General features: G+C 37.8%; 1 protein-coding gene and 1 long non-coding RNA gene across 22 annotated transcripts in view; one reads left to right on the top strand and one right to left on the bottom strand.

The window, feature by feature from the left end:
* Window positions 1-14,575, top strand: part of LOC129136793 (protein FRG1B-like) — a 57,444-nt gene that overhangs the window by 19,602 nt on the left and 23,267 nt on the right. For 19 of the 21 annotated variants that reach the window (XR_010150320.1, XR_010150317.1, XR_010150322.1 and 16 more), the window contains 2 exons: window positions 2,052-2,143; window positions 3,130-3,240. Coding sequence is in view for 6 of the 21 variants with exons in the window: in XM_063791898.1 (XP_063647968.1) it covers window positions 2,052-2,143; window positions 3,130-3,196 (159 nt within the window). In the remaining 15 variants the exon portion in view is untranslated. Of the gene's footprint in view, window positions 1-2,051; window positions 2,144-3,129; window positions 3,241-4,418; window positions 4,530-5,200; window positions 6,360-14,575 lie in introns of those variants that run through there. The other 2 variants (XM_063791899.1, XM_063791896.1) reach the window with 2 other exon arrangements.
* The window catches only part of LOC134807015 (uncharacterized), a 160,817-nt gene continuing 153,174 nt past the window's right edge, over window positions 6,933-14,575 (bottom strand). The window contains exon 6 of the long non-coding RNA XR_010150333.1: window positions 6,933-7,922. This is a non-coding gene — a long non-coding RNA (uncharacterized LOC134807015). The remainder of the gene's footprint in view (window positions 7,923-14,575) is intronic.

Genomic DNA, 14,575 nt, shown 5'->3' on the forward strand with positions numbered 1-14,575 from the left:
TTAACTGGAACTTGATGAAAACATTTAAGGATTAATTTTTTAGACTCACAAAAGCCACTGATCTTTAATGATATACATATACCAGGATGTGTCTAAGGAATAACTCCCCCCTTCTTGACACATGGTTTTTCTGTGTCTTGGCATTCCATCGCAGTACTGAGCAAAGGCACTGATCTTTAATGATAAACATATACCAGGATGTGTCTAAAGAATAACTCCCCCCTTCTCGACACATGGCTTTTCTGTGTCTTGGCATTCCATCCCAGTACTGAGCATCCAGAACCTTACTTTGTTTGCCTCTGTTGGGAATCACAGGTTGCATCCAGTCTGACCCAGATTTGCTCTGTAAGGCATTGTGGGGGCCAGAGTGGAAGGCTCTAAGAGAGGGGGCAAATGCCTTTTCTAAAATGCCCTTCATTCTTATAATTAGAGCATAAAAATTTATGTTACATTTTTCTCTACTACCAATGTAATTTAAAAGCATCTATCAATTCTCTGTATGTGCTTCATGTTAGATTTCCGGTCATATGTTTGATTTTCTTTTTAGAATAGTCTTGATTTCAGATAATTTCAAATCTAAAGCTCAAACAATTTCAATCTAAAATGTAGGTATTTTCTTACAGTTAGAGAAGTGAAATGTTATATTTTTTCATTGCATGCATCCGGCACATGCGTTGTAGTCTTGAATTTCCATAATGCTCCTGTGAGGTGGATGTGAACTCAGCCTTACAGACAGGAAGACAGCCTCTGACCCTCCTTACATCCTCGTGGTTTTTGTCAGTCAGTTCATGGAAATCACAGTGATTTCAAGGTGTGGTAAGACAGGATGTGTACCCAGGCCCAGCTGACTCCAGAGGCCACTCTCAGTATTTCATAGCACATTGCTTCTCAGGAAACAGGTCATTGGGGAAATGCAGATGGGTTTGTGACTTACATTTAATTTTATTTATTTATATTTTATTGTATCATGTTTAAATTATTTTTCATCTGGATATCATCACAAAAGTGTTACTGAAGGCAACAATTGCAAATATATGTGCAGTGCTTTGCACTTATACAAAGATACAAAGATACTTATACAAAGATTGCATTTTTCATGATTTAAAGCAATTTTCAGATGAAATACAAAGTTTTCTGGGTCTTTTTGGTTAGTCAAGTACTTGGAAGCTCTGAACAGTGATTATTTAGGACTCTTTTTGTACCATTTAATTGCAGGCTGTCCTAATCTCTGTCAGCCCTTCACCTTTATGAGCTTGCCTTGTCTACCAGAACACAGACCCCTCTTACTAAAGGTAGCATTGTGCCACAGGCCCTAGCAGGGAATGTTTTCAGGTCTGGGACCCCTCCAATCAAAACTGTCACAAAGATGTCATTGGCACAAACACGTTATTTGTCATCACTTTCTAAGCAGCCCTGGAACTGGACTCTGGCCACAGAGATCCCTTAGGAGACTTGAGTCCTTACCATTGCCAATTGCCTGTTCTGTGGGCGATCCTAATTGTTGAATGCAGATTAATTAACTTATGACATGTGATAGTAAACATCTATCCAAACTTAGGAGGATATAAGAAGCTAGTAAAAGAGGTGGGTTCCAATTAATTAAAAACAAGTTGTGTAATGTTAAAAGATTTAATACTTTGGTAATAGTCTGTGCAATGTAAAATAGCTATTAAGCTTTTAATCTGATCAAATGAACACTTGTCTACTAGGGATAATTTGATCCCAGTGTATTCACTTGGCGGACAAAATTAAATTAATGATTTCTTTATTGCCTAGCAGGATCTGATGTGTAAAGTGTTTCTGAAATAATTTTGTCTGTAGTGTTTCTGACACAAGGGCTGTGGAGAAAGCATGTGATAGCACTTACTCATATAGATTATATATATGAAGTAAAAACACATAGCCAGAACCTGTCTTTTTCTGAATATTGTTGCTCAGTTAATTTTTTCTTCTGCATAAGAAATCATCTCGAATGTTCTTATGTGATGCGTAAAGTGGGGAAGGTGGAAGATAAACATATAACCCATTGGATTCTCTTTTCCAATATCTAGATTAGATCCTGTGCTGAAAGAGAAACCAAGAAAAAAGATGACATTCCAGAAGAAGACAAAGGAAATGTAAAACAATGTGAAATCAATTATGTGTATGTATGATTTTCCTTTTAGACCTACAGATTTGACAGTGAAGTGCTTCTCAAAGTGCTTTCAAAATAAATTACCTAATTAGCTGGGGATGGTGATGCATGCCTGTAGGCCCAGCTACACGGAAGGCTGAGACAGGAGGATTGAGCCCAGGAGTTCAAGGCTGCGGTGAGCTCGGATCACCACTGCATTCCAGCCTGGGTGACAGAGTAAGACCCTGTCTGAAAAAATGAAAACTGATGGACAAGAAGAGGCAACACAATGTAGCCTCTAGGACAGAGCACTGAGCTAAATGCTTTTCTCTTCTTGAGGGTTCAGTTTTCCTAATCATCCTACCAGCTCCCAAAGGTAGTCACTCTGGTTAGTCAATCTCTCTATTCATTCATAGAATGGGCCTGATGCCAGTCAAAGGCTGTGCTATGGCCAGGACACAGGGGACTCCAGCCAGCATGACTTAATAGAAGTGGGGCCTTCTGCTACCCAGTCAATGAGTGGCCCTCCTCTTGAGAGGTTATGAAGGTCATCTTTTTTGTTCAAAATCTCCAGCTTATTTAAAAAAATACAATTAGACTTTTTTTTTTTTTTTCTCCCCCGAGACAGAGTCTCACTCTGTCCCCCAGACTGGAGTGCAGTGCCATGATCTCGGCTCATCGCATCCTCCTCCTCCCAGGTTCATGTGATTCTCCTGCCTCAGACTCCCGAGTAGCTGGGACTATAGGCACGCACCACTGCACTCGGCTAATTTTTGTATTTTTAGTAGAGATGGGGTTCCACCATGTTGGCCAGGCTGTTCTTGAACTCCTGACCTCGAGTGATCCGCCTGCCTTGGCCTCCCAAAGTGCTGGGATTGCTGGCATGAGCCACTGTGCCTGGCCTACAATTAGATCTTTTTAATAAGTGAAAAAGAAATTAACAGTATTTACAAATTTAATAGTAAATATGTATAATCAGTTTGAGGTATTTTTCAATGAAGACATTTTCTTTGCAGAAAGAAATTTCAGAGCTTCCAAGACCACAAACTTAAAATAAGTAAAGAAGAGAGTAAAATTCTTTAAAAAGGCTCAGAAAGATGGATTTTTCATGAGACGCTTCTGGACAGGTAGCTATTTATTTACTTATTTTCACTATTTTCAGTAGCCCATAGAAATGGCATGTAGAAAACCTATATTCTCTTAAATTACTGTAGTTTTCACATTTTTGTCTTTATTTCTAATTTATGAGTGTGGCAATATTACCTAGAGAGGACATCATGAGTTTGGGAAAAGACTGTCAAGAAAGAATATCTAAAAATTATAACCGATTCTAAGTATATATTTTAAGAAATTCAAGTTTGACTGTATCTACTTCATAAATTTATCATCATCTTTTTATAACTATTAGAACCAGAGTTAGAAAGAAGCAGTTTGACTAATATAAAAATTATGTGGATTCTGTTAGAGTAGTTCAGGTTCCTTAAAATAAGCATAGATCAACTAAAAAACTAAGTATAAAAGCTGAACAAGTGAAATTGAAGCAGTTTTATTGTAAGATTTGGAAGAGTGCAGGATGTTTATCATAGCACATTATTAATATTTATTACTCTTCCTATGTAGATAAGTAGTGTCCTAGATTTACAACATAGAAAAACAGGTAGAGACATTTAGCTGTGAGTGTACAAGTATAAATCAATTAAGTGCCAGATTTTGATAATCACCAGCCGCTCATTCAAGTCCTATGTTGCAAAGTTACTCTTACATTTTTTTTACATTACTTGATAAAGGCAATGTTTAATTACATATTTTCTATTAACTAGCTGGTAGAGTTCATACCTAAAGTCAGTAAATAATGTTAAGAGTTTTTTCCAGCTGAGCAAATGAGTATGTATCTAGTTGTTAGAAATCAAGAAGAGGATATAAAATATAATCAGGATGTGGACTCTAAAACGGAATAACCTCTATGTCCTGTAACTTTTATCACTCGTAATAATACAGCATTCTCACCCTATTAAATGGAAATTTAAAGCATCTTTAAATTCTAGAATAATTAAAATTGTTATTTGGATTGAAAAAGCCCTTAGGTGACATTTATTGAATATTAGGAAATAACTTTTATAAGATTAGAATCCATTTTTTATAGAAACCAAATTTGAAAGTATACATATTTTAATATAAGTGTTGTGGTAATACAGTAACCAAAATTGAACACACAGTTTTAAAGCTTTTTATATTTAGTAGCAGTTGAATATATGTGGCATGTTTTACATAGATTAATTTTACTATTTTTCTTTGTTTAAAAAAGATAACCAAATTGAAAGCCGACAGATACTGCAAATGACTGGGATTTTTGTTTCTGCCTTATCTTTTTGTATTTTTTTCTGAATAAAATATTCAGAGGAAATGCTTTTACAGAGTTCTTGAGTTGTTGTGAAATTATTATTTAGCTAGTACCTAGTTTAACCAGGATTAAACAAGTTTAATCAGGATTCTTCATGGATGTACTTTTTAGCTAACTACAGTTTTTCACATGGAAATGAAACTTACAGTACACACTTAACATACCACATAATTTTTTTCTGGATTTCCTGTCCTGAAGCATGAAGTGTAGTAGAAACCAATTCTTCCTGCGCTACTTGTGGAATCTTTCTTACTGGATCATAATCTTACTTACTTTATACAATAGATGCTTAATCAGTGCCTTTAAAAGGAAGTTAGAAACTCCCAATCCAATCAACAAGGCTTTGATTCTACCTCCTAAGTAGTATCCAGATCACAGACAATCCAAATATCAGAACTAGGGGACCGGGCAGAAAGGACAAATCATCTATTAGGGAGTGGGACAGAAAGTAGAAACATTACAAAGGAGCAAGTAGTCTCAGAACAGAGGGGAGAGTAGTACTGGGAAAACTCCCTACTGAGGAAAGGTTTGCCACAGTGGATATGTATGTGATGCTTTTGTCCTCTTGGGCTGGAATGGAAGCTGATAAAGAAGTTCAGACGCTACGTGTTGCTTAGGTCTGCTTTGTTGAAGCCTGTCTCTTTCAGAGTTCCTAAACACAATATTCCCGTGGCATCTAATCCCAGTGAGTGCTCCAAATCCAGGCTGTGTATCAGATGCCACGGGAAATTCTGCCTCAGGACTGAGGTTGGTTCAAGTGATACAAACCACAGAATGAGGAACACGCCTTCAGGAGACTGAATCCTGCTTCCCAACCCTAGCTTGGTATCTGAGACCATCTGCCTGCTGACTGGCTTTCCTGGCACAAACATTCTGCATGTAGGCACAGTGTGTTCCTGGACTCCATGTCAACCCGTTCACCCTCATGTTCCCTTGGTTCCTCTCCCCAGTCCAGCGAGCAGAACTGATTACAGATCTTGACAACAGAAGATACAGATTTAAAATAACTTGCCTGTTCCCGTGGACTTTATCCACTAGTGGAGGAGGACAAGTGGACAAGGGGAGAGGGTAGGTGGGGGCTCCTTCCCTATTCCTCCCATTCCACTTTATACAAACCCTAGCTAGACCACTGGGAGAGCAACGGAGGTTAAGAATGACTGCATCTAAATATTGTCATCTGGTCCACTCTTCTTCCATCTTGTACACAAGAATATCATGAGTTTTGGTTAAAGCACTACTGAAACCAAGATAAACTCTGGCTTAGCATGCCCCTGACGGATCAGTCTAGTAATCATATCAAAACCAAGACTACCTAAAAGCACTAACCAAAGGAAAGCTCCCTCACCCCAACCTATGACTGCTCACATTTTTCAGATTGAATCATTTCAATTGTATTTTAAGGTTCATTGACTCTTTACCACCTCCAAGCTGCTCCTGAACACAACTGATTGTTATTTTTTAATTTTGAAAACTTTCTCACTTCTAGAATTTCCACTTGAGCCTTTGTTATTATTGTAGTTTCTTCTTCTCTGCTGTGATTTCCTATCCATTTATTTTATGGGTTTTTAGGGTTTTGATTTTAGTAAGAATTACAATAACTACTTTAAAAATCCACACTAATTCCAACATCTGGGTCATCTCGAGGTCAGTCTCTATTGATTGCCTTTTTCTTTGAATATGTTTCTTTATATGTTTGATATAATGGGATTGAATTCTGAATATTGTAAAACTAGATTCTGTTTTGTTCCTCTGAAAATTTTAATAATTTTATGTTGTATTTGTTGTATTTTGCTTGATTGTTTCTTTCTATTGTATACTTTACAATATATTTTCTTCCAATGGTTTTAACATTTCTATTTCTCAAAATATTTATGTTTATGTTAAAAATTATACAAAGTAACTTGGTGCAGTGGCTCCCATCTGTAATCCCAGAACTTTTAGAGGCCAAGGCAGGAGGGTCACTCGAGCCCAGGAGTTGGAAACCAGCCTAGACAACAGGACAAGACCCTGTCTCCACAAAAAATTATTAGGATGGTGCAAAAAGTAATTGCGGGTTTTGCCATTACTTTCAATGGCAAAACCCGCAATTACTCTTGCACCAACCTGATAAAAAAATAAGCTGGGTATGGTGGTGGCGTGTGCCTGTGGTCTCAGCTATTTGGGAAGTGAAGGCAGAGGTGGGAGGATTGCTGGAGCCCAGGAGTTCCAGACCAGCCTGAGAACCTGTCTCTATGAGAAAAATAAATAAATAAATAAATAGCTGGGCCCATGTACCTGTGGTACTAGCAACTTGGGAGGCAAAGGCAGAGGTGCCAGAATCACTTGAGCCCAGAAGCTCAAGGCTGCAGGGCACTGTGATTGTGCCACTGCACTCCAGCCTGAGTGATGGAGCATGACCCTGACTCCAAATAATAATAATAATTACAAAAAGGAAAGACCTAGAACACCAGGTTAGGGTTAAGTATTCTAAAATTCAGCTGACTTACTCTGTTCACTATAAAGCAGGTTGCCACAGAAAATATAGCATGCCCAGTTAATTTGAAATTTCAGATAAACAAATACTTTTTTCAGTGTAAGTATATCCCATGCAGTATTTGGGACATGTGTATACTAAAATATTATTCCTTGTTTATCTGAAATTGAAATTTAACTGGGTATTACATAATTATAGCAGCCTGACCATAAAAGATATGAGCTGAGCAAAATTCTACTTTAAACTTCAAGATTTATAATAATGCATTATTAATCAAAACTATTATTTACTGAAAACTGTGTAGATCCCCGTATTTATCTTTTTAAATGTGGAACTAGGAAAGCTACATAAAGAACATTTATAGAAATAAATGACTGTTCTATAGCTGAAAGGAAAACTCTAGCTTTCATTTTTCTCCCCAAACTTAAGGTTTATTCTACATTTGTATAAACAATAAAATTACAGCTCAACTTTGGAAGCACAGATCATAATATAAAAATAAAGCAAAGATCCCAGAAACATTTAACAGGCAACAAATCTTTCACATCATCTTACTATATCAACTAAACATATAATAACTTAGAATGATCCATTAATTATAAGTAAAGAATAAATTCTTTTACAAAGCATAACTATTAATATTATTGACCATCATAAGAGCAAATATTTTAAGTAAAACACCATGAATACTTTACAGAAAGGAGCGAGTTGCAGACACAGTCATTCTTGGATTTCTTTCAACACCAGGCTTTCTTCCCTTTTTACCTGAACGGGGAGTTGAATATTTCCTCTCTTTGCCCTCTGACCCTCTAGTCTCTGAAGCATCTTTTGTACTAGAGGTATGTGCAGAGACTTCCTGGAAATTTGGATTTCTAAATTGTGCTGTTGTATCTTCTAGGCACTGCAGTGATCCAGATATAGAGCTGTTGCTCTTGCTTGTGTAAGTGTAACATTTTGATTCAAAAAAGGAAGTAAAAGGAAGAGAGTTGATTACATTTGGCTACTGACATTAATAATAATAAATAATAATTGTACTTGTAATATAAACATCTGAAAGTTTTAGTTCTAAGAATGGGTGTCCACATAAGAAAATTATGTAAAAATAATTAATGTCTATTATAATTACTTTTCTTTAACCAAAGAAAAAGTATAATTTAAAGATGGCTGTTTAAGGATCAAATTGCAGCCATTGGTAAAAGTAGATATTAGTCATATTTATTAACTGACACACAGTGATACTGAAGGCACTTACTTCTCAAGAAACATCATTTTTTCCCAACAAGAACATACTACATCCTAGACATGAAATGAAAATAAGCTTTAATTTTCACCACAGGAGGGCGACAATCAGAGAACTGAGGTGGTACAGATCCATTAGAGGACCATATCCATGAGTCCATCAGTCTCTACTGTAGGACAGAGCAAGAATTTTTAAAGAATCTCGGTAAAGGCTCCTTTTCAAAAAAATACAAAGATTAAAGCCTTTGAAACGTAAATTATTTTTTCCAGTTATTACATTGAGGACAAAGTTATAGTTGCAAAGTTAAGATTTTTATAACTATCCCTAAAATTGATTCTCTGTGACTCCCTTGATCTACATATGTTAAGGAAAAAGGCAAGATAAAGATGTGTTAAATATTTTCCAGTTTTTAATAATCAGTTTTAATATAAGGTATACCCAAATAATGGTTAATTAAATGACAATGAAAGAATGTTATAGCAGAGGCTCACTTATCAACATGCCTTGAAATTAAAGGTTTATAAGGTGCATAAGGGCAAAGTTTTTGATGTTGCCATTACATTCACAAAAGTATCTGAGGCGTGTACAGCATGAAGTTCACTAAGTGCTTGCAACATAACCAGCACTAAATTTTGTTGAATAAATAAATGAATAATTTTGTATAGCATCTGTTCAAAATCTCTGATGTAAAAATGAAAATAATCTGAAAATATGCAAAACTGAAATTTCCCACATACGGCTGCCAATTCGGACAAACAATAAGATGAATTTCAAAATGAGAACATGACAATAAAATCAAGTTTCAAAATGGCTGGCCTTTTTTAGCAATACCCATGTTCAAAAAAAGGAATAAGACATCAATTGTTTTGAGAACCAAAATTTCACTGCTGCTTTTCTCACACCCTGTTGTTAATCTAAGCCCCCATGCTCTTACTGTAAATAACAGATTTTCCTCATAAAATACAAGAAACAGGCAGGGTGACTGTCAATAACAGATATTCATCATCAAATACAAGAAACAGGCCAGGCACGGTGGCTCACACCTGTAATCCCAGCAATTTGGGAGGCTGAAGCGGGTGGATCACTTGAGGCCAGGAGTTTGAGACAAGCCTGGCCAACATGGTGAAACCTCATCTCTACTAAAAATACAAAAATTAGCTGGGTGTGGTGGCAGGCACCTGTAATCCCAGCCAATCAGGAGGCTGAGGCAAGAGAATCGCTTGAACCTGGGAGGTGGAGGTTACAGTGAACTGAGATTGAGCCACTGTACTCCAGCCTGGGCGACAGAGCAAGACTCTGCCTTAAACAAATAAATACACAACATAACAGAATCACTGGGACACATTCAAAGCAGTGTGTAGAGGGAAATTTATAGCACTGAATGCCCACAAGAGAAAGCAAGAAAGATCCAAAACTGACACCTTAACATCACAATTAAAAGAACTAGAAAAGCAAGAGCAAACACATTCAAAAGCTAGCAGAAGGCAAGAAATAACTAAAATCAGGGAAGAACTGAAGGAAATAGAGACATAAAAAACCCTTCAAAAAATTAAGTAATCCAGGAGCTGGTTTTTTGAAAAGATCAACAAAATCGATAGATCACTAGCAAGACTAATAAAGAAGAAAAGAGAGAAGAATCAAATAGGTGCAATAAAAAATGATAAAGGGGATATCATCACCGATCCCACAGAAATACAAACTACCGTCCGAGAATACTAAAAATACCTCTACACAAATAAACTGGAAAATCTAGAAGAAATTGATAAATTCCTTGATGCATACATCTTCCCAAGACTAAACCAGAAAGAAGTTGAATCTCTGAACAGACAAATAACAGGCTCTGAAATTGTGGCAATAATCAATAGCTTACCATCCAAAAAAAGTCCAGGACCAGATAGATTCACAGCTGAATTCTACCAGAGGTACAAGGAGGAAATGGTACCATTCCTTCTGAAACTATTCCAATCAATAGAAAAAGAGGGAATCCTCCCTAACTCATTTTATGAGGCCAGCATCATCTTGATACCAAAGCCTGGCAGAGATACAACCAAAACAGAGAATTTTAGACCAATATCCTTGATGAACATTGACGCAAAAATCCTCAATAAAATACTGGCAAACCAAATCCAGCAGCACATCAAAAAGCTTATCCACCATGATCAAGTGGGCTTCATCCCTGAGATGCAAGGCTGGTTCAACATATGCAAATCAATAAATGTAATCCAGCATATAAACAGAGCCAAAGACAAAAACCACATGATTATCTCAATAGATGCAGAAAAGGCCTTTGGCAAAATTCAACAAAACTTCATGCTAAAAACTCTCAATAAATTAGGTATTGATGAAACATATCTCATAATAATAAGAGCTATCTATGACAAACCCACAGCCAATATCATACTGAATGGACAAAAACTGGAAGCATTCCCTTTGAAAACTGACACAAGACTGGGATGCCCTCTCTCACAACTCCTATTCAACATAGTGTTGGAAGTCCTGGCCAGGGCAATCAGTCAGGAGAAGGAAATAAATGATATTCAATTAGGAAAAGAGGAAGTCAAATTGTCCCTGTTTGCAGACGACATGATTGTATATCTAGAAAACCACATTGTCTCAGCCTAAAATCTCCTTAAGCTGATGAGCAACTTCAGCAAAGTCTCAGGATACAAAATCAATGTACAAAAATCACAAGCATTCTTATACACCAATAACAGACAAACAGACAGCCAAATCATGAGTGAACTCCCATTCAAAATTGCTTCAAAGAATAAAAAACCTAGGAATCCAACTTACAAGGGATGCGAAGGACCTCTTCAAGGAGAACTACAAACCATTGCTCAATGAAATAAAAGAGGATACAAACAAACGGAAGAACATTCCATGTTCATGGGTAGGCAGAATCAATATCGTGAAAATGGCCATACTGCCCAAGGTAATTTATAGATTCAATGCCATCCCCATCAAGATACCAATGACTTTCTTCACAGAAATGGAAAAAACTACTTTAAAGTTCATATGGAACCAAAAAAGGGGCCGCATTGCCGAGTCAATCCTAAGCCCAAAGAACAAAGCAGGAGGCATCATGCTACCTGACTTCAAACTATACTACAAGGCTACAGTAACCGAAGCAGCATGGTACTGGTACCCAAACAGAGATATAGATTAATGGAACAGAACAGAGCCCTCAGAAAAAATGCTACATATCTACAACCATCTGGTCTTTGACAAACCTGACAAAAACAAGAAATGGGGAAAGGATTCCCTATTTAATAAATGGTGCTAGGAAAACTGGCTAGCCATATGTAGAAAGCTGAAACTGGATCCCTTCCTTACACCTTATACAAAAATTAATTCAAGATGGATTAAAGACTTACATGTTAGACCTAAAACCATAAAAACCCTAGAAGAAAACCTAGGCAATACCATTCAGGACATAGGCATGGGCAAGGACTTCATGTCTAAAACACCAAAAGCAATGGCAACAAAAGCCAAAATTGACAAATGGGATCTAATTAAACTAAAGGGCTTCTGCACAGCAAAAGAAACTACCATCAGAGTGAACAGGCAACCTGCAGAATGGGAGAAAATTTTCACAACCTACTCATCTGACAAAGGGCTAATATCCAGAATCTACAATGAACTCAAATAAATTTACAAGAAAAAAACAGACAACCCCATCAAAAGGTGGGCAAAGGATATGAACAGACACTTCTCAAAAGAAGACATTTATGCAGCCAAAAAACACATGAAAAAATGCTCATCATCACTGGCCATCAGAGAAATGCAAATCAAAACCACAATGAGATATCGTCTCACACGGGTTAAAATGGCGATCATTAAAAAGTCAGGAAACAACAGGTGCTGGAGAGGATGTGGAGAAATAGGAAAACTTTTACACTGTTGGTGGGACTGTAAACGTGTTCAACCATTGTGGAAGTCAGTGTGGCAATTCGTCAGGGATTTAGAGCTAGAAATACCATTTGACCCAGCCATCCCATTACTGGGTATATACCCAAAGGACTATAAATCATGCTGCTATAAAGACACACGCACACGTATGTTTATTGCGGCACTATTCACAATAGCAAAGACTTGGAACCAACCCAAATGTCCAACAATGATAGACTGGATTAAGAAAATGTGGCACATATGCACCATGGAATTCTATGCAGGAGAAAAAAATGAAGAGTTCATGTCCTTTGTAGGGACATGGATGAAACTGGAAAGCATCATTCTCAGCAAACTATCGCAAGGACAAAAAACCAAACACCACATGTTCTCACTCATAGGTGGGAATTGAACAATGAGAACACATGGACACAGGAAGGGGAACATCACACACTGGGGACTGTTTTAGGGTGGGGGGAGTGGGGAGGGATTGCATTAGGCGATATAAACCTAATGCTAGATGACGAGTTAATGGGTGCAGGACACCAGCATGGCACATGTATACATATGTAACTAACCTGCACATTGTGCACATGTACCCTAAACCTTAAAGTATAATAAAAAAAAAAAGAAAAAGAAAAAGAAACAACAGATGCTGGAAAGGCTGTGGAGAAATAAACACTTTTACACTGTTGGTAGGAATGTTAATTAGTTCAATCATTGTGGAAGACAGTTTGGCAATTCTGCAAGGATCTAGAACCAGAAATCCCATTTGACCCAGAAATCCCATTACTGGGTATATATCCAAAGGACTATAAATCATTCTAGTATAAAGATGCATGCAAGCGTATGTTTATAGCAGCACTATTCCCATTAGCAAAAACATGGAATCAATCCCAATGCCCATCAGTGATAGACTGGATAAAGAAAATGTGGTACATACACGCCATGGAGTACTATGCAGCCATAAAAAGGAATGAGATCATGTCTTTTGCAGGGACATGAATGAATCTGGAAACCATCATCTTCAGCAAACTAATACAGGAACAGAAGACCAAACACCACATGTTCTCACTCATAAGTGGGAGCTGAATAATGAGAACACCTGGACACAGGGAGGGGAACAACACACACTGGGGCCTGTCATTGGGGACGGGGAGGAAGAGCATCAGGAAGAGCTAACGCATGTGGGGCTTAATACCTAGGCACCTAGGCTGTGGGTTGATAGGTACAGCAAATCATCACAGTGCACGTTTACCTACGTAACAAACCTGCATGTCCTGCACATTTATCCTGGAACTTAAAATTTTTAAAAATAAAAAGAAAACAAGAGTACTGAAAATTGGCTCACAGTTCCACAGCCTGTACAGCAAGCATGATGCTGACATCTGCTCAGCTTCTGGGGAGGCCTCAGGACACTTAACAATCATGGTGGAAGGGAAAGCAGGAGCAGGAGGAAGAGAGAGAGGGGGAAGGTCCTACACACTTTAAACAACAAGATCTCATGAGAACTCTATCACAAGAGCAGCGCTAGGGGGATTATGCTTAACCATTAGAAACTGCTCCCATGGACCAGCCACCTCGCAGCAGGCCCCATCTCCGACAGTGGGAACCACTGGAGGCTGCTCCTGTGGACCAGCCACCTTCCAGCAGGCCCCGTCTCCAACACTTGGAACCACTGGAAACTGCTCCCATGGACCAGCCACCTCCCAGCAGGCCCCATCTCCGACACTGGGGATTACATTTCCATAGAAGTTTCCAATAATTTTGGAACACATATTAATAACATATTTATAAAAATATAGTCCAAAGTAGCCCAAACATCATTCACTCTTCTATTTGAAAGTTTTCCCTCTATTCTAATGTCACAATCTCCAGCGTTATTAATCAGAATCCTGCATTTAAGGGCATCTGTTAAATTTTATAGCTGATTTATAAAACCATCATTTAAAGAGGACCAAAATGAGACAATTGTCTGTGGATGACAAAAACATTAAGGGCAGCCACAGTTAAAGACATGAACAACAGCCTTTAAAGTAGAATTTGCTGTAGAGCCTATTATGAGGGAAATATTTCTAGTTATTACCTCTTTTATTCTAAACCATGGAAAAAGGACCTATCAAATAAAGTCCTTCTAGAAGACTGAAGGGCTCCTGGCAATGTTCTCTTTAATCCATGATGTGGGATAAGGGGAGTTTTTACTGATTATGAGGCAATGTATATACCACTAAAGTTTCAACACCCCAAAAGGAAAAAAAAGGGGGGGGAGGGAAGTCCTGGAAGAACCAGATGGAGCCGTAGCAGAAGATGATTTCAATCCACTGACCCCTGAATTGTGGGCTGGTTGTGCTGCATCGCTCTGTGACTTATGATTCTGCCACAAAAAAGATCTAATTCCCAGGGTTATAGGAAAAGACACCTGTGGTACCCCTGAGGCAGAGAGAAGGGAGAAATCCAAAC

The sequence above is a fragment of the Pan troglodytes genome, chromosome 14 (assembly GCF_028858775.2).
Source record: "Pan troglodytes isolate AG18354 chromosome 14, NHGRI_mPanTro3-v2.0_pri, whole genome shotgun sequence".
Taxonomy (NCBI): domain Eukaryota; kingdom Metazoa; phylum Chordata; class Mammalia; order Primates; family Hominidae; genus Pan; species Pan troglodytes.